Raw genomic sequence first — 25,729 nt, 5'->3', positions numbered from 1 at the left:
GCAAATGGACGTGGCCACCTGGAGGCTTGTTGTCTGACGTGACGACACACTTTGAGCGTCTTTGCACTGGAGTGCTGGCTTTTCCTAGGGAGTACCAGAGATATGCTGTGCTGTATTCCCTCCATGAGGAGCCTGCCAGCTAGCCTTGTTGAAGTTTGGGTTCTCCGCACATTGCAAGCACATGTTGTGCTCGCATCCGTTGACGGATTGAGGTAAGCGTTTGCTGGGTAGCGCTTTCGACCCATGCTTGTGCCGCGATGCTTGTGCCTGGGCGATCGAGAACCGCAATTGGGACTGAACACTGGCGCTGGACCCGACTCAGGGCTGGAGCACGTAGCTCTAGCGGAGGCAAAACACAGCCGTGACAGGTTTGAGACTTCTTATCTCGACCCCTTGAGCAAGGAGTCCACAGCTTCGAGGAGCCAGGCTCCATCAGAGGGAGTACGAGTGACGTGTGAGGAGGGTAATTGGTCCAAATGTTTGGTCTCTCATTTCTGCTCTTGCTGCCTCCTAGGACGCCATACCAGCCAAGCCAGTACCATGGCGCCCTTTACGCCCGTTGCAACCCACAACGCTCCATCGTATCCGACCGAGGTCTTGATCAGGGCACCAGAGACGGCGGCGCCTGCGAACAACAACACCGCCCCCAGTGCCCGCCTGTTCCGGTCCGGATCCTCCAGCAATCCCGCGGTGAACAGGCCCGGGTCGCCCATCAAGTCGCAAAACAGGCTCGTCAACACCACGGTCGGCAGGGCGTTGTACTTGAGCACCCTGCTCGCCACGATTTGACCCGCACTCTGAAAGGCCAGCAGGGCGATGGGACACAGCTCGCGCCAGGGGAAAGTGCCCCGGCCGCCGCCGCCACCACTCTCCGTCGTCTCCTGGTTCTTGGACACCACGCCTCCGGAAATCAGGGCCGCGGTCAAGATCATCAAGGCGGTCTGGACGAAGAAGGAAGACGCAATGACCCATCGCTTCAGAGGGCTGAGGTATCGATGCCACCGCGAGAAGCAGAGCGCGCCCAGGCAGAAGGAGAGGATGGCGACCAATGACTTTGTCCAAGTGTGCCTGGGCACGTTGCCTGGGAGATCACTTACGCCGAGGCCGGCGAAGATGGTATTTCCTGCAAACATTATCGTCGTCAATTCCTATTGATACTTCAAGTTTTGGTCCTTTTTTCAAGATTCGATTTCCTTACCAGTTTGCATACCCACAAAACAACTCCATGTATTAAACGCCACAGAGTCCACCATCCCCGTCACGAAGAAACACGCTAGAAGGATCGTGTCCGCCCACCGCGTGTCGACGTCGGATGTCAACCAGAGCCGGAGTCGAGTTGGCAGGGGTAAGTTTGAAGAGGGGAAGCCCTTTTCTAGATCCATAGGGTGGTGCTCTTTGTCGGTCGACAGAGGAGTCTCCATGTCGCTAAGTGTTCGAGAATTTCTGCAATGATAGTTCTGTGTACTTGTAGTACAGCAATGACAACAAGGGCGAAGTGACGTTATAGTTGTGTGCTTGTATTTGTACTTGTAAAAGTAGATAAGAGAAAGTTACGCGGAAAGTTCCTCACCTTGGAAGCATCAAGATAGTGTGTGGAGTTACTTTTGTACTTGAACCATTGCTTTGCAGTTTTGTGTCATTTTCGCAAATCATGCCGTGACTCGGGCTTCTTTCTACCAGCAGGTTCTTCATCACCTTTCTTTTGCCTCGGTTTTAGGCTCAGGCGAAAAGAATTAGGGGCAAACAAAAGAAACGCGTGATGATATTTTCGAGCTCATGTCTGGATATGTGAGAGATTTAACGGAAGAGGGAGACTGGCACGACTGGCTTTGACGTCGAAACATTTATCCGGCCGCAGCCCTAGTTTTTCCGAGCCTCCGGTCAAGAAGTCCGGATCAATGATTTTCCCCGTGGCTCCTCCCCCTTGCCAGCCTTGCCAGCCTTGCACAACTCCAAGGGGTAGTACGAGGCTGTGAAGCGAACCTTGTGGTCAACAAGCTCTGTTGTAGATATTGCGTATATTGTTCATATATTGTTGGGATAACTACCCAAACCACAGTATCAAGCATACAAACCCTTTTGCCACCACAAACATCTCTGATTTGCAGCATTGTCCTTGATTGGTCCAATCGTCGTCAGATTCAGATTCAGCATTGTGGTGTTTGCACCATATGTCGGGAATGGTGGCAGCCCTGCTCCATTCGGATCGCCCATCATGACAAAGTTCGTAAAGTATCTCTGCATGATGACTGCCAATGTGTCATTCTTAACCAAGGGATTTGGACCATCGTAGTATGTATAGGCTACATCATCTCCGTGGAGGCTGGGCGGAACACTGAATATATAGTTGTGCACACTATTGTTGTAAGCGCGAGCAAGGAAGTTGGTATTGCATGTGAAGAACGCCTCTGTTATCATCAATGCTGCTCGTCCTGTGGGGTTAATGTAACCGACTGAACCGTCAAACTTGGGCGGATAGAGTGTCTGGGAGATGTATTGGATGGTGGCGTCTGTGATGGTGGGGAAGTAGACGCGAAGATCGGCTTCAAACACGGTTTCATTTTGAGCAAATGGATCCATGAAACCAATGCCTTCATTGATGTTGTGACCGGCCATGATCTTGAGGGATTTGTCGAACCCTCCGTGAAGAAGGAGCTGTCCCGGGAGATCGGGGGCAAAAGCACCGTCCACGACCGGGTTGAAAGTAAATGAGCCATATGGGCTCGATCCCCCGACAAGCTTATAATTGGCGAGTGAAAGTGCCTCGGTCGACAAGTTTCGAGCTTCGTCGAGGGTGTTGATCCCGGCTATTCCCAGAAAACGGGAGTAAACGGCCTCTTGCAGCGTCACGCTCGGCGACATTTGAAATCCAGGGCTCTGAACGATAGCCTGCTGAAATGGTACCTTTCCTTTCAGGCCTCCAAATGCCGTGATCTGGTGCATGGTGCTCCCTCCTCCGGCTGACTCTCCAATCACGGTAACTTGGTTCGGGTCTCCACCAAACTTGGCAATGTGTTGTTGTACCCATTCAAGGGCCAGGCGCTGGTCATAGAGGCCCGCGTTTGCTGTTCCAGACGCCTGAAATGTTGGACCAGAGAGGAATCCCTGACCAAGAGTGTTAGGCCAGACTCAATTTTAAGAAACACGGTGTCGAGGCCTACAAAAGCTCCGAGGCGATAGTTCATCGCAACCCAAATTATACCCTTCCCTCCTTGACTCTGGCTTGCCTTGATAAGACCCGCCGCTGAAGGGCTGTAGAGAGTCTTTGATCCCAGAGTATATCCTCCTCCATGGATCCACACCATCCTGGATTGTCTGTTAGTAGGTCAATTTATCCATTCTGCGGCCGGTTACGCTTACACTGGTGCCCCCGCTCCTTGACCAGCAGATCCAAATACATCTTGCGGCACCATGACATCAAGGAACAAACAGTCCTCGGTGGCTGTCGGGTCGGGCGGCGGTGTTGCAGCAAGTGGCGGAACTTGGTATCCTGCGGAGATATTGAAAGCGGCTGTCCCATTGGCAATCCAATCTGCGGAGTAAATGCCCCAGGCCGGCAGTACCTGGAAGCAAGTCACAGCTCTGGAGCCGTTGTTGAACACCTTGGTGCCATTTGTGCTAGGGGCGACTGGAGCAGAAAAGCGCAAATTCCCGAGTGGAGGGGCGCCGTAACGCACATTAGAGAAGTTGTAGTATTGGCCGGACTCCTGTATAAACTTTAACATCTGGGGTACATCAGGTTCTCGACAGGACGTATCTATTTCTCACATTGTATGTCGCCTGGTGCAATTCATAGCCCAGGTCCACCGTTGGCAACGTGGGCGCGGGAGCTGCCAGACAACAGATGGCTCCTGCAAGAAGCAAGCCTGTCACACGCAACATCTTAGCCACTGTCGAGGCCAAGGATTACTGGCAACACAGAGAGAAGATACCACGGCTTCTTCCCTCTGTAATGGACAACAGCCCTGAACCGGAGGGGGGTTTTATACGGACCTTCGCTCTGTGCTTACCCCGGCTTTGCGGTCACTCGGCGTAAGGTGTAACGCGGGGTGAGAGAGCGAAGCAGGGGCAAGTCATCGACTTCTTTCCCTATATTTTCTGTCGCCTACTTGTAGCTTCCCAGAGAGCACAAGGAAGAGAGATTGGAAGCAATCACTGGGCGGCATGTAACAGGCGAGCTTCCTCATCAGGGCTAGACTCTCTCCGGCGGAGATGTCGTCCGGTGGAAATGGAAGTTCTCCAAAAGTCGCGGAGGTTCGTTTGCCGAAAAGATGGAGAAAGGAAGATAATTGATTCAGTTTGCATAAGACGTCCAAATCGAGGACTGCGTCGAAGATATAGCAGGTAACGAGTAGAAGTGAGGAAGGGGGATGAGAAAAGCAACATTAGCAATGATGTGATGGTGCTAATTGTGCCGATAGGGACTAGCTCACAAGCTAATACTCGTAATTACTCTAAAAGAAGCTTCTCCCCTAAGCTTCATTTGCTGAAGTCTGTGATTGCATTCGAGGGACATACCTACTTCATACCCGCGCACAAAGAACATACGGTGCTATCGACGAGGCTGATACGCCTATCCATTTTCTACTGAGATGGATCCAATAGGAAGACCGACATATCTCTGCAGCTCCCCTGAAGAAAAAGCATGCAACAGAGTAGGTCATGTATCAGCAGGCCGGGCTACCTATCTCAACGCTCTCCTCTGCTATTTAGTGTATCATGCACTAGCTTCATGAGGGTTCCAATTGTTCAACGGCAATAGTGATCACCATCCAAAACTTTACGGGTACTTATCACGAGCTGTTGACCTCGGCTTTTCGCCTAACTGTGTTGAAAGAGAATATCGCCGATAGGTCCCAATATTGCCGAGCAGCATACACGAGCATATCTACACGGTTCCTACATGGGCAGTAGGAATCAAGTTTCATGCGGGGAAAGGCTGCTGGACCAGCTACACACGTCCACCGGACAAGGGCTTCATCGTGCCCGGAGCGCAATATTTCCGGGGTTGGCGTCGATCCTTGGGCTAGCTCCAAGTCGCTAACTATACCAGCCGCGTCTCATCAGACGTCTAGACCGTGAAGCGTCAACTGCCGACTGTGGGATATCTTGCGGTGAAGACGGGTTACGGGGAGACTTGGGCAACCCGTCTGCGCAGGACCAACAGAAGAGCCGGCGTAGCCAAATAAATGCCTTCGCACGCTTTCACTTCTACACACAATCTCTGGAAGATTACTAATGACAACAAGGAAATGTCGTGACAAGGACTTTCGAGATATCCACGCATGTATCCAAGATCTGGAAGCGTACATACCAAGACTGATTTCGGACACCTTGTAGGCACTACCATGAGGCATCTGCTAGCCAATTGGCCACAGAGGAATGTCTCCTGTTGTGATTGTTGCATTTTTGACAACCCCGCTTGTGTGGGCACTGACGCGCTTCGTCTTGGCATATTACATACTTTCTGGCCCGGTACCCGCCGAGACGGGGGATCCCCAACCTCAATTCAGACCTCAAGTTCGGAGACTCATTATTCTCCGTGTGAGCCTCACGTCTCGAGCATCCCCTCACCTGACAAGCAACGTTGCGACCTGCTTAGACGAATCGCTTCATGACCAAGACTGGCAAGTGACAGCAACCCTTCACACCCCATGTTTGACGTCCTCATTCACACGGCAACCGGTCGGTGAGATAGTTGACTGCATGACCACAAACCAAGTTGTTTGCCTAGTGCTATGGATCCCACCCAGCGTTCTTCCCGGCTTGCATGGGCGTGCGACCGCTGTCGCCGTCAGAAGCTCAAGGTATCTTTCTACCCACCTCTGCGTCTCCCGTTTCCGCAACTTCCCGGCGGATGCTGACACACGAGTATACACAATTTTAGTGTGATGTGGAGAAGCCATGCATACTCTGTGTCAGGGCCGGCGTCGCATGTGAGCCGCAATTGTCGACCCAGGATGCTCCATTGAAGCGCAAGAGATCAGAACATTCAGATGTCAGTCGTCGGACCAAAGTGACAGCATCACTGGCTGCTTCAAGTTATGCTCAACATGGCGCCCCGCAGGTCCCGATGAGTACCACTTGTAGCCCCTTGAACGATACTACGCACACCGCAGGCTCCTCGCGCTTTGACAGTGCGAGGCTCGATGCGGCCGAGATCACGAGGACCAGTCCTGAGGAAAGCCAGCAGTATGGCGCCAATGACTCGTCGATGGGGTTCGCGAAGATCTTGCTCGGGGAAGACGACGATAGCGACTCGCCAGCCAGTGGAGCCATTCCAGGCGATGCAGGACGCTCAGCCGCCGACCCCCAGTCTTTGGGCTCTATTTTGACGCCGTTGCCTTCGCAGACCATCCTCCAGATCGCCGTGGATGCCTATTTCGACAGGGTGAACTGGTACATCATGCTCTTCCACCGGCCGTCGTTCGCGATTCGGACTCAAAACATCCTCCGGCAAACTGCCTGGAGACGCGACGAGCTGTGTGATGTGCTTCTTGTGGCGGTGGTGGCGGCGGTGGGCTTGCGATGTGTTGAACACGACAAGACGTGGAAAGGCCATCGTTTACTCGAGGCCTACGCGGTCACGGCCGAGTCACTCGTTTCGGACCTGATGTCGCAGATCTCGTCACGCTTCTACGAACTGATGCTGGAGTCGCGCATCGAGGTATTTCAGATCTGCATGCTGCTGACTATTTACCACGTATACTATGGCTCATCCACCTATGCCTGGAACGTGTCGGGTGTGTCCACCAGAACGGCGTATGCGCTGGCGCTCCACTGCGACAAAGCTCGAAAAATGGATGAGGTCGCTCGGGAAGTGAGCAATCGGTGTTGGAACCACTTGGTCGTCTCCGATCAATTCTCCTCAATGATATTCGGCCGTCCCGCATCGCTGGACCCGGCCTTTGCTCAATTTAAAAAGCTCGCAGACTTGGACGATACCGACCTCCCCGAAGGAACGGCAGCCCTCCCCGTCTTTCAAGTGCCGGGTCGACCTGTGTCATTCCTGACCTATCATACTCTAAAGTTTGAGCTTTACGACATCATCCGCCAGACATTACAGAGTTTCAAGGTCCTGCAACTTCAGAGTCCAGTATCTGTCCAGGATCTCAAGGCCTTGATTCAAGTCGTCAACTCCACGGAAGTCATGTTGCAGCAGTGGCATGACAATCTACCCGTGGTGTTCAAATCCTCGCAGTGGCCGGCCGATGATCCCTGGAACGTCCTCGAACTCGACCAGTGCAGTCCGGAGGAGCTCAGTTTGAGGAGGAAGATCGGGTTGCAAGGCTTCCTCCTCCAACTGTTGTACGACGCGGCCCGAGTTTGGGCCCATCGACCCCTGCTCAAACTCCGAATCTCCATATCGCCAAAGGAAGGCAATGACAAGATCGCCCTTGACGATGTTCCCGACTCTCTAGGTATTTCGGTGCGGACCGCGTTGCGGATGTCGCGGGTGCCCGTGCACGAGTTCGAGGGTCACCTCGCGCAGTCCTTTGTGCTCATGCACCTCTTCACGGCCGGCGTGATCCTCTGCATCGCGCCGACTTGTCAGCCGTACAGTCAGGTGGCAGGCGAAGCCAAGGCAGGCGTGCTCCGGATCATTGCCGCGTGTAGGGCCATTAAGGACGAGAGCAAGATCGCCAAACACACCGATCAGATGCTGACGAGGCTGTATAAGAAGACCATGCAACGGGAGATGGACAATGCTCTGCGGCCGCCAGACACTGCCGTGCCAAAGGACCGATTGCTGGCTCCTGCGCTCACCGAGAGGCACTCACAGGATAGTGGTGACTACGCTCGACCACACCGAGAGTCCAGTGTGCTGTCCAAATCGGCTCCCTTCCAAGCGGGTATGGCGACTGCGAGCTCGGCCTCTGGACGTGTAGGCACGCTGTCGGCTTTGGACTACCAGGACCGTATCGCCGATGAAGTGCCGGACCAGCAGCCCGTCGTCTCATACCTGCAGTTTGAATCGCTATACCACAACAACCAGATGAGCTCTTACATTAACGAACACATTGACGAAGCTTATGGTGCTTTTGAACAGAGTAAGTAAATCCGATTCGAGGGAGACTCCCCTTTTTCCCCTGGCATTCCCGCTCATGGCAGCCCCTTGTTGTTGAAGGAGATCAAAGAACATGACTGATGGCCAATGCGTTCCTTCTAGTGTCCAACCTCGATTTTGGCGACTTTTCTTTCAAGCCTTACTGACGAAATCATCCACCGCCACTCAAATCTTTTCATTACATCCCCGTCGGCCACGGCCTTTATCCTCTACCATCGTGCCCATTTCACGAGAGCAGACTCTAAACCACCATAATTTTTGCGGGTATACGGCGACGAATATACTCTCACACGACAAGTTAATCAAGAATCTCCGTCCCTCGACGAGCAATTCCTAGATATCCATAATGCCCCAGGTCGGAATGTCTGGTGATTACGCAAAGCCAGCCATACAGGCAATAATTGAGCTCCCCTTGTCGCACGTCCTCTTTTCTGTTTGGTCAGAGCGACAGTTGCAATCTATGCCTCGCCCCATTACCTGACGAAAACCCGACACCTAGAAGAAACGCAAGAAGAAGGATTACGAATTTGAAGTTGGAGCGGTAGATGCTGATTGCGCACGAGGCACCGAATCTACATTGTACAATTGACTTGAAATTCCAGTCGAGGACCAGACTCTCTCTTTTTTTTTTTGGCTTCTTCTCTCCTGCTTTTCCAGATCATTCATATCATGATATTCGCCCGTGAGCTCCAACCACTCAGGACGTGGGTACAGAGACATCATGTCTCTGAAAAGCCGACAACCCTTGAACGTGAGCGACGAGGAGGTTCATTGCTGATGACATCTCCCTTTTGGCGGTATACGATGGCGGTGATTCGATGTTCCTAAACCCTCTTCTTCATTCTCCCTTATCTTTCTCTCCTCCTCCTCCTCCTCCTCCTCCTCCTCCTCCTTCTCCTCCTCCTGCACGTCCCTACATGAATTCAATTTTGAATTTGATCAATCCAGCAAATCCAGAGGATTGACTTCCCTCTCGCCATCCGAGCCGGGAATCCCAAAGTCCCAGCCACCAAAGGGATGTTCCTCGCAGGACGGACTGCACTTATGTCCGGTCCTCTCCTCCTCTTCCACGGTGTACCTGGCCAGATATGTCTCCATGGCGGCCCACCTCTCCTCGTCCGTGGGACCTTCGACGATCCTCCGTCTCGACCGCTCGATGGCGGCGTGGGCATCGGTCTTGCGCTCTTTTCGCTCCTCCTCGATCTCACGCAGGGCGTCGGCCCGGTCCCACAGTCTGTCCATCAGGGATTTGTGCGCTCGGTGCTCGGTCGACCGCTCTTGCGAGTGCGCATGTGAGGGCGATGGCGGCGGCGGTGGTGGTTGTGGTGGTGGTGACAGTGCTGGCGCTGGCGACCGTTCTGGCGAGCGTCGTAACGAACGTCTGGGCGACCCTACTGATTGGCGTGCTGGCGAACGTCCTTGAGACCGGATGGGCGAACGTCCTGACAAACGCCCAGAAGACTGAGCCGGCGGCGACCGTCGCTCCAACCGTTGTGGCGTCCGTCCTGGCGACCCAGCTGACGACCCTCCTCGTGACTGTGCTGGCGACCGTCCTGGCGAGCTGGCTCGCGCCAGCTGCCCCGAACGTCTCAAACGGTGCACCACGTCCCAGAGGAAGTCGTCGGTCGGGAGGGCGTTCCTCCGCCTCTCCGCCCTCCGACGGGCCGCCGACATGTAGAAAGAAGGCATGGTTTGAGAAAGAACTGGGCGGCTTTAAATCCTCTCAGAGGGGGTCGCTGGATACAAGCGGGATGGGTAGAGTCGGTTGTTTGGGGGACAACGGTTCGCTTCGGAATTCTTTGAGTCGGTGAAGAAGGGGGAAAGAAAGAAAGAAAAGAAAATGAATAGTGTGACGGAGTGAGTGGCAGAGTGACAGTGTGAGATAGAGAGAGTGTGTGTGAATGAATATATTGAGAAAATTGAGGTCTCGGCGTAGGCTAGCCACGCGACGCCTTTACATGTTCCGACAAGAAGGAGGTCGTCGCAGGTCACGATTGTTGTCAGTAGCAGACAGAGGCGCGTGGAAAGCGTGGATAAGGAGGATAAGCAGGTACGAGAATAGAGACACTCACTCACCCTTCCTGGATGTGGAAACGCATGGCCCTGTATGAGGCAAGTAGATAGATCATGAACAGAGCAGTAGGAGGACAATACTAGGGGTGTCAGAAGGGCTAACTCACCCAGTCAGTAAGGAGAGACAGAGCGACATATCTCAGTCATGTCGATTGCGTCCATGCTGGGATGATAGTCAGTTGCGACGACTGCCTCACGGCAATAGAACAAAGACGGGGACAATCCGAAACGGTGGCTTCTCACAAAGAAAGATCAAGACAGCAGTGCAGCATCATCAGCATCATAAAGACATCACCTTAGTTTCGCGCACGAGCCACAATCACGTAACACAGATGCCCTACCTCAGCAGCATAGCCTCTTGCTTGTTCACCACTGACTGTTGCATATCAAACTCCTCCACTCCAGGAACAATCATCAAAGGACAACACACCCACCGACATTTGTGCTGTACCTCTATACCTTTTTTCCTTTTAAACGATTTTGCACAACTTCAAGTACAACACCTCGCCAGCCATCTGCACAAATAGAAACCCATCACCTCACCAGCATATGCGTGGGATGGTTCATCCCCAGAAGAGCGCTGGTCGTGTCGACAACAAAGTCTTGGAGCTCTGTGCACCATCACATCCGACTGGCCAGAATGAAGATCTGGGCTCTCAGCTCCCCAGTCACATCTCTGCCACACAACCTCCTCCTTCGTCTGGTGGCGTGGTCATAGACGGCACCTCTTGTTACTGACTTGGCACGAAGTTTGCGCTTGAAATACCGATTTCTGGATTTGGCATAGGACCCCTGCACCTTCTCGAGAGAATACTGCACAGGCTCCATCCCGATGTTGACGGCGAGGCAAACCTGGTCTTTATTGATGTCGAGTTTGTGTTCGGAACAAGAGGTCCAGATGCAGGCTGCGATACCTGCCCTCTCCATCACCCCGACAACCTTGGGAGTGACAGGCATGAAGAAATCCCGAAAGAGATGTTGCGCAAATTCCTCGACGTGGTCAGAGACTCCCAGTTTCACACATCCTTGATGCAGACGAGCAGTAGCCGCGTCGTTTGCCTTGGTTTGTGCGACGAGGTCACTTGGTTGGAGAGATCGATTCTGACGCGTGTGAGCTGATTCACAACATGCGGGAAAGGAACAACGACGCCCGTAGCAGCGCAGTCGCTCTACCAGAAGCACAAAATGGTTCTGCTGCTGTTCGATAGTCCTTTCGTGGTCGGAATGCGACATCAGGCCGGTAGTGGAAGTTTGTGTTCTACAGCACGCGTCAGCCTTGTCTGGATCTCAGGAGACAAGCGAGCGCAGCACCCGCCTTTACTTAGAGTCTTACGCGACTAACAGCTGTGAGAAACTAGTGTCGTGACGAGCAGCCGACACTCAGATCGGCAATATCTGGTAACAAGATAAATAGACGCGTTGTGCCCTAAGAATGCGTGAGGAGCAGACAAAGACCGGCTGGAGCAAGCGACTAACGTTGTGGTTTCGAAAGAGTAAGGCGGGCCAGTAAATGTGTTGAAGATGGATAGCAATCAGACGTTGGCCAGAACTGACCGAAAGCCTTGGATCGATGCAGTCGAGAGGGAACGGAAGACTTCGAGGTCGGGCGGTAGAAAGTGCGCGAGGAGAAAAAAGAAAACGTGCACTGGCGCTGCTGCGCACAGAAGTCGATCTCGGCGGGAAGTCGGCCATGTTTCCTGTCACAGAACAGAACCGTCACTTTCGTCCTTCAATTTTGATCTTTTGTGTCATTTTTTTATGTCTCATCTGAAGATTTCATTCTCGTTGCCACATCATGCTTGTTTCTTTTCAACTTTTGGAGCCTTCAACATGGTGAATACCAAGATGGTCACGCCCAACATGGCACTGCCACCGATCACATAGGCCGTCTCACGACCAGCCCACCAAAACAGACTGCAGAACACAATGGGACCCAGTGCCCTCCCAAATTGTCCCCAGCTCCGCAGAGCTCCCAGAACTTCTCCTCGATTACTTTCTCGCGCTTCAAAACTCCCCAAACTGTTCAGCCCGGTGACAACCGTAGCCGAGGTCACCGCAAGTAGTGCGCCCGCACAGTACAAGCCAGTGGTGTTTTCTATGCGAGACAGCAGGAAAAAGGCCAAAGTGCTGGAGACGACACCTGTTTTTACTACCGTCAGTGGCGGGAGGCGACGGACGATGGACCCCTGAAGTAACGAGGCAATCAATCCAACAAACCCCAGCAATCGCCCATTGACTTTGGACGGTGACTGGTGGTCTGGAAAGAGAACAGACGTGATCAAGAATGGCAAGGAGAATTCCATCCCCGAAAATGGTAGGAGAAACAGGAGGTGGATCGCATTCAAAACGACCGGATTGTTTGTATGACTGAATTTCGTTGAGCCGGACTTGGTGGTCTTGGAGTCGGAAGTCGCACTTTTCACGGGCCTTGTCTCTGGAAGATGGAAATAGAGGTATAGCGTCTCGACGACGATCAGCAGCAGCGAGAAGCCGGCGGCCGTGGCAAACGGGTTGGCGATTACAGTGGTGACACTGGCAAGGGCAGCGCCCATGGCGGGACCAAAGGTGAAGGCGATACTGAAGCATGCGCCCACAAGGGCCATGGTCGACCCCCTTTGCTCCTCGGTGCTGATATCCGTAGCAATGGCCGTCGCCAGCTGAACATTGCCCTCACTCAGCCCGCCCACGATTCGGCTCAGTAGAAAGGTGCGGAAATCCACGGCGAAGCACCAGAGCGCAACGCTCGCAATGTTGCCACACATGCTCCATAGCAGCGCCGTCCTTCGACCATATTTGTCCGATGCACGTCCAATGATGGGAGATGCGAGGGCTTGCAAAAACGAAAACAGAGAGCCCAGGGCGCCTCCGAGCAGGATTATATCGTATTTCTCATTGATGGGCACGGCGAACGACGACTTGTACGCGTTCAGGTAGTGGAGGATACGATTCAGTGCTGAGTCTGGGTGTGTCTCGAGGCCGCGATAGAAGGCGAGCAGCGAGGGGAAGAGAGGGAGGATGAATGTGAATGAGATCTGCCAATTGGAGGACCATGTAAGCATATGACATTTTACCATGTGTTAGTAGCTGAGTCCGCACTCACCAGGTCCAGAAGTAATGAGATGAAGAGCACCCGCAGGATCTTCTTCCGCTGTTGAGGTGCGATGATGTCCATGTTGCTCTCCCTCCCCAGAAATTTAATGTCGGGCCGAAATTCCAAGATATTGACGTTTAGCGCAGGGAGTCAGTCACCACCAAGCAAAGCTCAATGCTGCAGCAGAGGGTGATATTATGGTGAAAGAAAAGAGAGACGCTCTATTTCTCGGGTTGGAGTGAGGCTCGGAGGGGACAGGACAAAGCTGTTCCAAAAAGATATGTATGCGACCAGCGCTCGAGGGCAATTATGTATGTATATGTCTGTGTGTATGTTATGTATTTACAAGGCAAAAAGGGGCCGTCAATTCATTCACTGAAGGAAACAAAGCGCGCGAAGAAGATCATCATCAGCTCATGTCATGTCATCCTTTCGGTTTTTTTTGGTGGTGGTGGTCGTCGTCGTCAGTGTTGGGTGGGTGAAACGAAAGTTTGCGCGGCTCGGCTGCGCTGCGCTGCGCTGCCGTGACGTTCGTTGGGTGGCGGGCTCGAGAAATGCGTCTCCATTGAGCATCGCGCGGGCCACAAAAACGGGCAAAGACATTCCACACACGGAGCATTTCGGCCCCCTTGCATGTGTGTGACGACCTTGAGCACGTTTTAGTTCCTTCTCGCGTGTCGAACGAACCCCTGCACAAGTAGCGTGTAGGTGGTGATCGGCAATGCCTCGTAAACGGCATTACTAGGCAGTGCCTATTTTAGGGTACCACGGCCACGGCCACGGAGTCTACGAGGCCACGACAGCCTTACAGTATTACTCGGTACTCGTGTGGTCAGGGTAATGAAGCTAGAAACTTTCGAAGGATTCAGGGATGGGGAATATTCTGAGGAGGGTACAATAATCAATGCTCTCTATTGTTTTTGGTAGACAAAGGCATGTATGTATAAAGCGGTGTGTTGTCCCTGGTCTCTCGAAGCTTCACTCGATCATTGCATCCAGCTAACAGCATGGGTTTGCAGGCTGGCTGCCCTGCCACAGAACAGTTCGAGCTCAGCTCAACCACCAGACTTGATGTTCGATAGTTCTAGAACAAAACAGCATTTCTTGTGGTTCATGATGAAAGCCCTCGTTTCGCCTAGCTGAACCTATCCCAAACATTCCTAACAAGAGCATTTTTCTCTTCCGGTCATCATTCGTCTGGCTTCTGGCGGCCTTTTGTTGCGCGATACATACCGTGCGAAAGGACAATACCAAATCCATATGTGGAACAACCTGCAACCGGAAACACCGAAAATTGGGTCCGGAGAGGTGTGCATTTTCCTCCCAATTCATTCCTGACATGGCTTTGGTGGGCTTTGCCTTGAGGAAGTATCAGCCAAAAAGAAGATGAATAACTTTTTGTCTCGGCATCTAGATGTCATCTTCCATCGGCAGGACACCCTCGCGCTGCATCTCGACTCCCACCTCCTCGACCCTCTTCCACACACGCAGGAGATTACCACCCGTGATGCCCTCGACTTGGGTGTCACTCAGGCCGCGCCTCAACAGCTCCTTCAACAGGTCGGGAAACTTGGTCACGTCCTGCAACCCGGTCGGCGTGGTCGGCGTGCCGTCAAAGTCGCTACCGATACCGACGTGCTCGAACCCGATCTTGCCGCCAATGTACATGATGTGGTCGGCGACCCAGGCGAGGGTCGAGTTGGCCGGGTAGAAGGCCGGCAGGGTGTCCGGGACGGTGGCGTTGACGCACGAGATGAACTCGGGCACAAACGTCACCATGACCACCGAATCGGTCTGCTTGACCAGCGGGAGAATGTGGTCCGGGACGTTGCGCGGGTGAGGACACAGCGCGTGCGCCGACGAGTGCGAGAAGATGACCGGCGCCTGGCTGCCGGGAAACGCCTTGGTTTGGTTGCCCGCAAGCACGTCGTGCATTGTCGCGGGATGGACGTGGGCTAGGTCAATCTACGTAGGCGGCATTGATCAGTCATGGCCAGGGTTCACTCATCTGTGGAATCAAAGGAGTGCTCCCACTTACTATCATGCCCAGACGGTTCATCTCGCGTATGAGCTTGGTGCCTAGCGGACTCAATCCACCCCAGTGCGGCGCTGCAGGTATGGCGGCTCCCAGATCAAGCGGTTCCTCGTGGACCGCCAGCTGTGCAGCGTCTGCAAAGGCATTATGGCAATTGTGCGTCAAGGTGACATATCTGGCCCCGAGGCTGTGGTAGAGACGCAGCATGGACGCATTCCTGCCGATCATGTGCAGTCCCTCGAGCCCGATCGGGGAGAGCAGCTTGCCGTGACGTCTGAAAGCCTTCAGGGCTGTGGTGCTGTCGAGCGTGGCGGGAGAAAAGATGTCTGGATGGGCGGCCTGCAAGCGATGGATGAGGTCGATTTGTGAAAGTGCCAGAACGACGGCTGCCATGCAAATATTAGAGGGGAAAAAATGCTCGTCCCATTTTACAGCATGCAAAAGTACTTACTGGAAGCGTAATTTTCATTGGAAAAGTCGAACCCGTCTGCCGGACATTCGACCCAGCAGCTCCAGAAGAACCCGCCCTGTCCGCCCTCCTTCAGCCGGGCCAGGTCATTATGGTCCGGCATCCCGCCGCCTTCGAACCGCGAGCGGAAGTCCTGGTCGTAGATATGGTTCTGGAAGTGCGAACGTATACTCCATGCCAGGTCATCATGTCCGTCTAGTTGGTGGACGGTAGTCGCTCGGTCAGCTGGAACGACACTGGCAACGTTCCCATGAACCTATGGAGGTATCGACCCAGGACACCAAAGGGGTGGGGAGGATGGGGTTTTGATACTCACCTATTAGAGGAGTCCCGGCCATGATCCTTGCGACACGCTGATCCAATGATAGAAAAGACGAGGGAACCAGAGAGAACAGGTATCGGTCTGGTCTGGAAAAGTCGTCTTTCAGTGCCACTCCAAGACCAATGGCCGCAACCAGGAACAACAACAACGGCCGCCATTGAAATCCCCGGTATCGGTCGTAGCTGTCGTCCGCGGTCAATTGAGCTTTGGCCTTTTGGCCGTCTTTAACTCGCACCATAACCGCGTGGCTGTTAGAATCAACGACGGGGAAATAGGTTGGTTGTCGCACGAATGACACTTGACGACGCTGACACCAGAGTCACTTCCAGACAGAAGGAGGAACAAGACAGGCCTCAAAATGAAAAAGACACACCACCAAGTAGTAGTAGATGGGGCCGACTATGTTTTTTTACAAGTTACCAAGTACAAAGGGCGCAAGATAAGTGGCTGTCGACTTATTGGATATAAATGTGCCTCGCCGAGTTATTGAGTGGAGCCGAGATCCACTGCGCCATACTCCTATTCCAGAGCATATACTTCGTGCACCTCGACGGTTTACTTGATATATCCCTCGGTAAAGAGATCACGTAACACGCCTTGTGTCTACATTTGACTGCAGCTCAGTGCTCGCCGTGCTTTCGGACTAGTTTCTTCAAAATCCCCATGGCGCCAGATTTGTAGCTGCCCCCGAAGATTGCGTAGTGGTTCAAGTGATGATACTGCAGGAAAACAGATCAGCCCATCAAGGTGGTTGACGAGGGTTGAGGGATGCTTACACTTTCATATAATGACACTCGATCCTCGTATTCACTCACCGGCTCCGTCTTGGGGACCAGCTTATGATATTCGTCCCAGAATGATGACGGAAACCCGCCAAACATGTGCATGATGCCAAAATCATACTCGTTGTGTGCGTAGCATGAGGACGGGTCAAAGACCACCTCCTCCCGGGGTCCAGGTGTATCCGGGGTCGTATTGTCACGGCCGACGAAGCTGCCTTTGGACTTATTGCCTGACCAGAGATCGCCGTGGACAACGACTGGCCTGACCCCGTCGCTGCCACCCAGATGGTTGCTGCCAAGCAGCTTCGGCACCACCTCGCGGACTGTCCTTTCCACAACCTCGCGCAACTCCGGGTCTCGCCCATTATTCTCTTCTGCCTTCTCGAGGATCGCGAGGAGCCGTCGCTTCCCGAAAAACTCGGCCCACGACGAGGCGAACGTATTGTCTTGGGGCGTGTCTCCGCAGCACGTTGTGACCGGAAACCCAAACTGAGGTGAATCGTAGCCCTCCGGAACCGGGGCAGGAGTCGTGTGCAGCTTTGCGAGTTTTTCTGCCAGAGACATCCCGCTGCCTCTGCCACCACCGCCTCCACCTCCATGTCTGGCTCGCGACGATAACCGTCCATCGAGGTCCAAGAATTCTGTAGCAAGGAAATACCCCCCACCTTTCTCCAGTTGTCCCCAGGCGAAAGATCGCGGACACAGGCTGGGCACGGCGTCATGGATGGCGTTCAGCGAGGCATGCTCCCCTCGGAACATGACCTCTGCGCCAGGCGAACGAGACTGTTTCACGAAAATGGACGTGGTGGACGTGGTAATGCGGAATGTTGATGCAAAGCCAGAGCCGCCATGGGTGGAAATGTGGGCGGTGCTTGCATCAAGGTGGAGGGCGCGGACAATTGCTGGGTCTATGGTGGGCATATTGATCACAGTGACTGGGCAAAAAGAGCGATCCCTCTGGTTGGGGATTCTGCCTTTCTCATTGCAGCATGTTCATCTCGTCCTCTTCAATCATGTATTAAGTAGATGTAGGGCGAATAGAGTGATGTGCTATGATGTAATCGCGTATCCTCGGCGCAGTTGGCACCATCTTCGGGTCATTGGTTCACCGGACGAGGCTGCAGTCTGATCCTTGTGGGCGCATGACAGGTGGTATATGTATCTGGATAGCTGAGAGGGAAATTTCTTTTGCAGAATCATACAATGCTCTGCCCTTAGATACTTGGGTGACCACGGCACAGTCATTGAGCCTTCGAATATATGCATGGGTCCATGAATGGCTGCATCAGCCAGCCTTGTGCCTGCAAATTATCTGTTTGCTTCCCTTAGGTCCTGATAACCCAATTCCGTCTATGTGCCTCGAGCTCAGAAGCGCCTTCGCTATGCCTCGATAAGTCATTCAGTTAAGCAAGTCAGCAATCCTCTCCTCTTGACGTAGAAACTGCTACCTCCGTCCAGTGCCCTTGGGTTTGGCTTTGCCCTCCGCATCACTATTCACGCCACTCGCCGTTCCACTATCCAGCCCTCCGCCGCCTGCACGTTTCTTCTGGCGTAGTGTCTGTCCCTGTCCCTTAAAGTGAGGCTTCACTTCATCGCTTCCGACAGGCTCGCCATTGTCATCCCGCTTACGTAGTGGCTTGACCTCATACCCGAAGAACAGCTTTCCAGGTGCCAGACGCAGGGGTTGGGGACCATTTGTTCTTCTCGCTGGTGGAGATTTCGCGGCATTTGTGGATACACCTCCCACAGGTGTAGATGCGCTAGGTGTCGGAGCTTTCGATCCCCTCTTCGAACTGAGCTTATGGCCCTCGGAAAGGAAATGCGAGGACACTGCGCGGGCTCCAGCGGCAGCTGTGTTAGAGGACGGGGCTATGCTTCCGTAGTTGATCGACTGTGCCATGGTACCCTGAAAATGCACTGGTCCGCCATGTGGCCTTCCCACGCCGCTCCTAGGTGTGCTTGTCCCACTCGTTCGCTCGGGAGGCACATATCCAACAGGAGTGGCGAAATCGACTTCCAGGTCGGTCTCCATAGTCACGATGGCGTGCGAATCTGTGTCTGGCTTAATCTCCAGCACGGCAATATCGTATGTCTGGTCGTTGTATTCAAATGTGAATATATCACCCTTTGTCAGACACGAGAAGTTTCGGAATGCGTTTTCGAGCACGGCCCGTGGGTCGGAGATGTCGAGGAATGCGGGTGACTGAGGTTGGAGCTTGATGAATTTGCCAGGAGGGAGATCTGTCGACTTGATCTGAAGAAGGTCGCCAGGGTCCAACTCGAGGGTTTTCATCAGCTGTCCCAGAATATCAGTATATGCCCTTATAGCTTGGCGGAACAGCGCAAATACCCATTGTGGTAGATATATCCTCCCTTCCTCTGCGATGAATTCCAGCACACCAGCATGCGTACTCTTGCCAGCATTCCCGTTTATCAACTCAAACACCATGGGATATGTAATGTGGAGTCTCGTCAGTTTGTCCAGCGCCGATGGTGGCATGAACACCTTTCCACCATAGTTGACATTCTTTCTATCAGGCCCGCTCATCATGACCACGGGGTAACAGCGGTAGTATTCATCGAACCGACCCATCGAGCGGCCAAATGGGGGTGGTCCGCGTAGGAAGGCTGGGTAGTCCATCGGATCGTGGTAGAAAGACTGAGCATGTCGGTGAGTGAAAGTTGACGGTCCATAGTGAAAGGCTTACCATTTGGACCGTAGTGGCTTTTGCTAAATGTGAAAAGAAGCACTGAAAGATACAGGCTGGTTTTGGGATCAGGAAATTCACAAGGCGACCAAGGATTTTGTCGCGATGCGGGGTGAGGATACGTGGAGTTGTAGTCTTAGGATCGACGGACGATAGAAAAAGAACGGGTTCAAAGGGTCGGCAGTCGCTGATTCTACTACAAGGATGTTTAGTGAAAGTGACTTTGTGGAAGAAGGACAAGTGCCTTTCCCTTTGGTGAAATGCGGTCCAGGCACCATCTGCGGCGAGTTGAGGTGGTGACGCAGCTGCGCTTCTCTGGTGCCGCGGTTGGCGGACATCATTCCACCAGCTTAATTCCGCCGCACACCAGACAACCACCTTTGTACCTGGTACCTCAAATCGAGTCAATGGTTGTAATTACTCCTCTTATCACCCAGGTAGCTACGTGCAGCAATGGCCTATAACACGCCTGGCTCTAAACGGGCGGCCGAAGACTATGTCCGCACCACCTCCCACTCCAACGACGGTTTCTACGGCCAGCCTACCAAAAAACCGCGCTTCGACGTGCGCAACCCCTCGGCCCTTGCCCCCGATGCACTAGAGGACGATGCGATTTTGGAAGCGGATGTCATCGGCGCACGTGGCCAGCAGGTGAAGCGCGGCGCAGTAAACATCGACGGCTACGACTCGGACTCAGACAATGACAATTTTGACGCTCGCGCCGATAGAAAAGCTAAAGCGAACGCAAAGGCGGAGAAGGACAAGTCCAAGGAGGAAGATGAAAATGATATGTTTGCCGATTTGGAGGAGGACTTCAAAGATGGGGACGATTCAGAAGGCGACATCGGACGAAGAGGCGGCAAGAAAAAAGCTGTTCGGTTCATTGACGAGGACGAGATAGAAGGCCAAATTCAAAGTTCAAAAAGTGGTGGCCACGTCTCTGCTGATTTCTCGCTCAACGGGCGGGGAAAGGGTAAAGCCAAAGAAGAGGACGATGAAGTTGAGAGCAGCAGTGAGAGCGAAGTGGACGATGAAACTCGAGCAAGCACCGGCGAGCTTGATCCCGAACTTGGAGCTGGGAGCAAGAAGTCACATGCGCCCAAGTTGGATGCTTTCAATATGCGTGCAGAGCAGGAGGAGGGCCGCTTCGACGATCAGGGAAACTATGTTCGCAAAGCTGCTGATCCCGATGCCATTCACGATATTTGGCTCGAAGGCATGTCGAAGAAGGAGATGAAGCGAGCAAGGGAGGCTGCCGACAAACGAGAAGAAGAGCGGAGAAAACGTGACTTGGAGGAGGATGCAAAGTCAACAGGCGACGTTCTGGCCGAGCTCATTCCGCTGCTGGAACGTGGCGAAACCGTCCTCGAAGCCCTCGCTCGCCTCGGAAAGGGCAAAGACAAGAAACCAAAATGGCATTCCAAGAACAAGCACAAGAAACAGAATGGCGAGTCAGACGGGAATCCTGCAGCAGAAGACCAGGCTGCAGAGCAGGCTCGAAAGGCAAAGGTCGAAAAGATCAGTGGCGCAGCGGCCATCTTATTAGGCAGGGGCCAAGCAGAAGTTTACGACACAGAAAGAGAATTGCTCATTCGACAATATCGACGAGAAACTGGTAATGAGTGGAGCGATCCCCCGCAGCCCAACGATACAGATACTCATGCTGATGCTGAAGACTCCACGCCGCAGCTGTGGGAGTATAGGTGGACTGATGCTAGGGATGGTGGGGCAATAAACGGGCCCTTCGATGGCCATACCATGAAACAATGGAGTGATGCTGGCTACTTCGGCGAAGGCGTCGAATTCCGTAGGCGAGACGGTGATGACGACTGGACCAGAGTGGCCGACTTTGCCTGATGAGGATGATGTTGATGTTGTGCGATATTCCCAATAATTGACTTCCTAAGCATGGAATATTCCCTTGTCCGTTGGGCCTTCTTCGCCTTCGACAGCAGCCGCTTGCGTATGCTGGAATGTCATGACTCGCCAGTTGAGCTCTCGACGCCAGAACAACCCATATGCCAGTCGATTACCACCAGGCTCAGAGCAGAGGCCACCACTGCCCGGCATCTTACGAGCGAAAACACAGACTCGGAATCTGGAATGGATCATAGCCATCGCGCAGCACACGCACGGTTCATGTGTCAGATAAATGTCGAGTCCACTGCAGAGATATCCTTCAGACCGCGGATTCGGTCGTTTCTCTGGCACGGCATCGTTCACATTTGTTTCGAGGACAACATTGCCGAGCCCAGAAGTAATGTCACGGAGTATTTCTTGATCTTCTCCATACTGACTCTCGACTGGTGTGAGAGCTTGGCCAGACGGTGTTTCCGAGCACGTGTCCTTGAACTTGAGGTGTCCTCCCGCTCTGATGCGTCGACGGAGTTCCTTGTTGGCAACCATGGCGACAGCACGCATGACGGCGTGATATTCGGGTCTCCCTTCTCCGTTGTTTGCCATCAGCGACTGATGGGTTTCTGGATCATCAGACCACCAACGAGCGTCGCCAGCCACCGCGACGACTGTGGCAGTTTCTGGTTCCACCACAACAGCACCGACGCCTCTTCCGTGACCGTGTTCCCTGGAAGCATGGGCAGCCTGTCTTGCGAGCTCCATGTATGTATCCGTGGCCGGGACTTCCAGTAGAGTCCGCATCCGTCGAAGTTGGTGGAGAGGTGGAGCGTCTTGAAGGACCTGTGCAGCCGGGTTGTAGATTGATGGCCAATAGCGCTCCGTCCAGAGCGCAGCCTGTTCTGCACTCAGAGGTGCGTGTCGTGGGACAACGGCATCAAAGCAACGAGGGAGACCTTCAACATCGATATGCGGCACCAGCGTGGCCTTGATATCCTCCCATGACACGACCGTGTTTGGCACCAACAAGAAGACGGTTTGAAGACCTCGTGCGTCATAATCACGCCGCCACGTCAAGTCCAAAGGTAGGTGAGAGAGAGAGCATACACGGCGGAAGTGACTGAATGAAGGGTGTTTGCCGCCGTTGGGGATGACGGGCTTGACGATGCTGGTCACTGTGGTCAGCTCCAGGTTACTCATGAGAGTCTCTTGAGTCAGCTACCTTAGTGCTTTGCTCGTCAACTTGGCCGGGATCTCGATGACAAAGGCCTGGACTGGAATGCCACAGTTAGTTCAGAGAGATCTGGCGAGAAGAGTAGAAAAGGGTGCTGTGCCATACCGAACACTTCCTCAGAGCGGTTTTCGTGAACCGTCTTCAACGGCTCGAGGAATGAGATTTTTTCAACCATGTCTGGAGGTTGCCGAGGTTTGGATGCATCGTAGAGTAGAGAAGAAGAACTACAAAAGGTGGTGACGGAGAAGGGATTTTGAAGAGGGTCGGTGGGAGGCAGCTGCCTCTTTGCAGTGGATAATTTTTATGGGAGGCAGTTGCACAGTCGCTCTGTCGCACCTGCAATAGAACCAAGGTGATCCCACTCAGAAGAGTAAGAGAGAGTTGAATGGAAGCAACGACAAGGCGTTGTTCCGGTGCAAACGAAGAAGAGGCCGCAAACGCTCCACTGGTAGAGGAGGCGATGAAGGCAGTCGAGTGTCAACGCTCACCACTATCACCCGTGTTGGGGGAAGAAGAGAAGAAAATCTATATACAGTAGAAGGAAAGGACAAAGGTAAGTGAATCGGATGTAACTATTGTTGCTTGTCTAAGGCCGTGGTTTGATTGTCCTTTTTTCCCCTTCCTTCGAGTCATTCAATTATTTTGATGCAAGTGAAAGGAAAGTGAATTTCGAGGCTTGGCGGATAAATGTTGTTCCGCAGAGAGTCTTGAAACTCTTCTTCATTTGGCAGACAATATGATCATCCATCCAACATTCTATACATGTCCTGATATAACTCCACCTCGGTCCCATGATCACTGGCAATTCCCTGTCATGATCACAGGTAACATAGGTACATAGAAGAGAAGGCTGTGCGATTCCACTATCGCAAAATCTTATGTGTCCAGAGGTCGTCACTGTTCATGATCCCCTCGTTGTTTGTGACAGTCTCTCAGCCTCTGGTCAGAAACTTGATCTTCACCTCTTCCCACAGAGTAATAAGACTTTGGAACCGGTCCTGCTCTAGCATCCATGGTATGTGACGAGGGGCCGGATCCGTGTCTGCATAGTCGAGACTGAGAACTCGATCCGACATGGCGTCGACTGCATCAACACACATCTCTCGCACTGCATAGCAGTGTGCCCGTCTCTGTATGGCTTCTCCTGCGTGGGTATTCCAACGAGGAATCCGAAGGGTTGAGATTTGCATCCACGTTGTCTCGTGAATCCACGCTGTAGACGTCGACAATGTGTTCAGAAGACCAGCTTTACCAAAGCTCGTTAGAAGCGTGGTTCCCAGGGAATCGTACATCTAATTTGAGGCGATGAGGCAGGCGATCAGACGACGGCGTATCCGGAGCTCCAAACACAGCGGGCCTCCAATTTTCCATCTCGTCCTTTAGATTGAGTCTGGCTCGGGCAGGCCGTGTGGCTAGGTCTGGCTGCATGAGCCGCCTCTTTTCGTCATTTTTCCCAGATATAGTCATCATCACCATATTCTGCATCATAGCGTGACCCCGATGTGTAGTATTCTTGATCAAGTCTCCAGCTTCAGCGTCAAAACAAGTAGACTCACGTAAGCCGCCACGCTCAGGGCGGTCAGGGCGATGACGACATTCCCACTCGTCCGGAACCTCTTCCTGCCTAGGCCGTCGTCTCCGACCTCGTTGAAGAACTGTCGATTCCCTTGCTGTCTGCGATAGGCACTAACCAAGAGCAGACCGACGGCGTAGGCGGCGAAGAGGGCGCCAATCGAGTAGAACTCCGAGGTGAAGATCTTGAGGACCACGAGGGCGAAGGAAAACTGCGAGAGGGACGTGCGGATGTACGCGCCCTCAAAGGTGCGCTGGGCGGCACGGATCTCGACGAGCTCGTCGTTGGTGAGGTCGACGGAGCGGGCGCGGTGCATGCGCAGCCGGAACCGGTCTTCGGGGTGACGCGAGGAGAACATGCTGGGGGGGCAAGGGGGGCCAAAGGGCGGGAGGGAGGAAGGTGTCTGTCTGTACTCGGTACTACGTTACCGACAGCATAGCAGAGAGACGGGCCCTTGAAGGGACTTTTTTGTGAGACGCAAACTTGTTCGTAGCGTGGTAGCTTCGTTGTGGTAATATGTGTATGTGTATCACGTCATTGCTTCGGGAGATTCCCCAACATCTTTCCTACTAACTACATACATGTATTAAAAATAATGCGTCTTGCCTGTTTTCTTTTCAAGCCGCTGTGGGTTTAGGGTCAAAGAACTGAGTTTTCGCTCTTTTAATCTGAGGTTTTGTTCGAACAGTTCATCTTACAATTCTTGGTCGATATACTTCTTAATAATGATGAAATCCCCGTCCCTCTGCGTGGGAAGATTAGCATATGCGTTTGATCCAGACCAGAATCGGGAAAGCACATGGGTGTGACATACCGAGTCCCACTCCCAGGGTAATCCAAGGATTCTTTTGGAGGCTGTGGAACTATGATTTTATCATCGCTTTCCCAGAGACTTGAGGCGTACGACGTTTGAGAAAGACCCGAATTTGAGCCTGTCTCGCCAAAATCAATATGGGGTTCGTCAAAGTCAGTGGCAATGGTCTCCGAGAGACGCGTGGAAACAGCATCGGGTTCATCGATGCCTTGTCCGAGCTTCGTGTTATGCCGTTCACGGTATTTCAGCACCGCTCTGCGTCGTAAAATGGCCGCCCTCCGCCGGTCAGCGACAACCCGAGAGGCCTGAGGATACTTGTGGGCGACGTACTGTCTGTCAAAGGGTTCAAAGGCTGTGGCATCGAGCTTCTTGGTGCCTGGGAGCCGATCATGTCGCGCTGGACGGCGGACGATCATGCTTACTCTAGAAGAGGCAATCAACAGTGGTGACAGGACCACCATATATCTGCTGCGCTTCGGTCTCATCGTCGTCGTCTTGGACCGTTCCTCCTTGAGAGCGCCTGAAGACGACGACCGCGTCGAAGCAAACGCCAACCTAAAGACCGCCTCCCGGGTCCTTGACCACGTCTACGCGGAGAGCGGCCGTCGCTACGGCGACGTCGTGGCCAGGCCTCCTTTAGTCCGAGAGACGAGGAAGTCCAAGTCGACGACGAGTTCCAACAGCTAGTCTTGCAGATTATCGTCTC

The 25,729-nt window shown here is 53.3% G+C and overlaps 13 protein-coding genes across 13 annotated transcripts; 3 read left to right on the top strand and 10 right to left on the bottom strand.

Annotated features, from left to right (window-relative positions):
- Positions 1–488: 488 nt before the first annotated feature.
- Positions 489–1,421, bottom strand: AYO21_00450 (hypothetical protein; the record flags this gene model as incomplete). Its single annotated transcript, XM_022650440.1, has 2 exons — positions 489–1,123; positions 1,199–1,421. The coding sequence occupies 2 exons, from the start codon at positions 1,419–1,421 to the stop codon at positions 489–491; spliced, it is 858 nt and encodes a 285-aa protein (XP_022517054.1).
- Positions 1,422–2,061: 640 nt separating this feature from the next.
- Positions 2,062–3,882, bottom strand: AYO21_00449 (hypothetical protein; the record flags this gene model as incomplete). Its single annotated transcript, XM_022650439.1, has 4 exons — positions 2,062–3,105; positions 3,162–3,306; positions 3,361–3,707; positions 3,769–3,882. 4 exons carry the CDS (start codon positions 3,880–3,882, stop codon positions 2,062–2,064), a joined length of 1,650 nt encoding a protein of 549 aa, XP_022517053.1.
- A 1,888-nt stretch (positions 3,883–5,770) lies between these two features.
- Positions 5,771–8,059, top strand: AYO21_00448 (hypothetical protein; the record flags this gene model as incomplete). The annotated part of the gene is made up of 2 exons (XM_022650438.1): positions 5,771–5,871; positions 5,923–8,059. The coding sequence occupies 2 exons, from the start codon at positions 5,771–5,773 to the stop codon at positions 8,057–8,059; spliced, it is 2,238 nt and encodes a 745-aa protein (XP_022517052.1).
- A 948-nt stretch (positions 8,060–9,007) lies between these two features.
- Positions 9,008–9,757, bottom strand: AYO21_00447 (hypothetical protein; the record flags this gene model as incomplete). Its single annotated transcript, XM_022650437.1, has 1 exon — positions 9,008–9,757. The coding sequence occupies one exon, from the start codon at positions 9,755–9,757 to the stop codon at positions 9,008–9,010; it is 750 nt and encodes a 249-aa protein (XP_022517051.1).
- A 1,005-nt stretch (positions 9,758–10,762) lies between these two features.
- On the bottom strand, positions 10,763–11,098 carry AYO21_00446 (hypothetical protein; the record flags this gene model as incomplete). Its single annotated transcript, XM_022650436.1, has 1 exon — positions 10,763–11,098. The coding sequence occupies one exon, from the start codon at positions 11,096–11,098 to the stop codon at positions 10,763–10,765; it is 336 nt and encodes a 111-aa protein (XP_022517050.1).
- Positions 11,099–11,934: 836 nt separating this feature from the next.
- Positions 11,935–13,313, bottom strand: AYO21_00445 (hypothetical protein; the record flags this gene model as incomplete). The annotated part of the gene is made up of 2 exons (XM_022650435.1): positions 11,935–13,173; positions 13,242–13,313. The coding sequence occupies 2 exons, from the start codon at positions 13,311–13,313 to the stop codon at positions 11,935–11,937; spliced, it is 1,311 nt and encodes a 436-aa protein (XP_022517049.1).
- A 1,329-nt stretch (positions 13,314–14,642) lies between these two features.
- On the bottom strand, positions 14,643–16,296 carry AYO21_00444 (hypothetical protein; the record flags this gene model as incomplete). The annotated part of the gene is made up of 4 exons (XM_022650434.1): positions 14,643–15,197; positions 15,271–15,653; positions 15,719–15,931; positions 16,053–16,296. The coding sequence occupies 4 exons, from the start codon at positions 16,294–16,296 to the stop codon at positions 14,643–14,645; spliced, it is 1,395 nt and encodes a 464-aa protein (XP_022517048.1).
- A 382-nt stretch (positions 16,297–16,678) lies between these two features.
- Positions 16,679–17,761, bottom strand: AYO21_00443 (hypothetical protein; the record flags this gene model as incomplete). Its single annotated transcript, XM_022650433.1, has 2 exons — positions 16,679–16,777; positions 16,874–17,761. The coding sequence occupies 2 exons, from the start codon at positions 17,759–17,761 to the stop codon at positions 16,679–16,681; spliced, it is 987 nt and encodes a 328-aa protein (XP_022517047.1).
- Positions 17,762–18,284: 523 nt separating this feature from the next.
- AYO21_00442 (hypothetical protein) lies at positions 18,285–19,481 on the bottom strand (the record flags this gene model as incomplete). The annotated part of the gene is made up of 1 exon (XM_022650432.1): positions 18,285–19,481. One exon carries the CDS (start codon positions 19,479–19,481, stop codon positions 18,285–18,287), a length of 1,197 nt encoding a protein of 398 aa, XP_022517046.1.
- Positions 19,482–20,001: 520 nt separating this feature from the next.
- On the top strand, positions 20,002–21,405 carry AYO21_00441 (hypothetical protein; the record flags this gene model as incomplete). Its single annotated transcript, XM_022650431.1, has 1 exon — positions 20,002–21,405. The coding sequence occupies one exon, from the start codon at positions 20,002–20,004 to the stop codon at positions 21,403–21,405; it is 1,404 nt and encodes a 467-aa protein (XP_022517045.1).
- Positions 21,406–21,450: 45 nt separating this feature from the next.
- On the bottom strand, positions 21,451–22,811 carry AYO21_00440 (hypothetical protein; the record flags this gene model as incomplete). Its single annotated transcript, XM_022650430.1, has 3 exons — positions 21,451–22,570; positions 22,625–22,676; positions 22,742–22,811. 3 exons carry the CDS (start codon positions 22,809–22,811, stop codon positions 21,451–21,453), a joined length of 1,242 nt encoding a protein of 413 aa, XP_022517044.1.
- A 1,342-nt stretch (positions 22,812–24,153) lies between these two features.
- AYO21_00439 (hypothetical protein) lies at positions 24,154–24,567 on the bottom strand (the record flags this gene model as incomplete). The annotated part of the gene is made up of 1 exon (XM_022650429.1): positions 24,154–24,567. One exon carries the CDS (start codon positions 24,565–24,567, stop codon positions 24,154–24,156), a length of 414 nt encoding a protein of 137 aa, XP_022517043.1.
- Positions 24,568–25,160: 593 nt separating this feature from the next.
- Positions 25,161–25,710, top strand: AYO21_00438 (hypothetical protein; the record flags this gene model as incomplete). Its single annotated transcript, XM_022650428.1, has 2 exons — positions 25,161–25,262; positions 25,366–25,710. 2 exons carry the CDS (start codon positions 25,161–25,163, stop codon positions 25,708–25,710), a joined length of 447 nt encoding a protein of 148 aa, XP_022517042.1.
- Between the last annotated feature and the right edge of the window lie 19 nt (positions 25,711–25,729).

This window comes from Fonsecaea monophora (assembly GCF_001642475.1).
Source record: "Fonsecaea monophora strain CBS 269.37 chromosome Unknown Scaff2, whole genome shotgun sequence".
NCBI classification, from domain to species: Eukaryota; Fungi; Ascomycota; class Eurotiomycetes; order Chaetothyriales; family Herpotrichiellaceae; genus Fonsecaea; species Fonsecaea monophora.
This window is presented reverse-complemented; position numbering and strand designations above follow the sequence as displayed.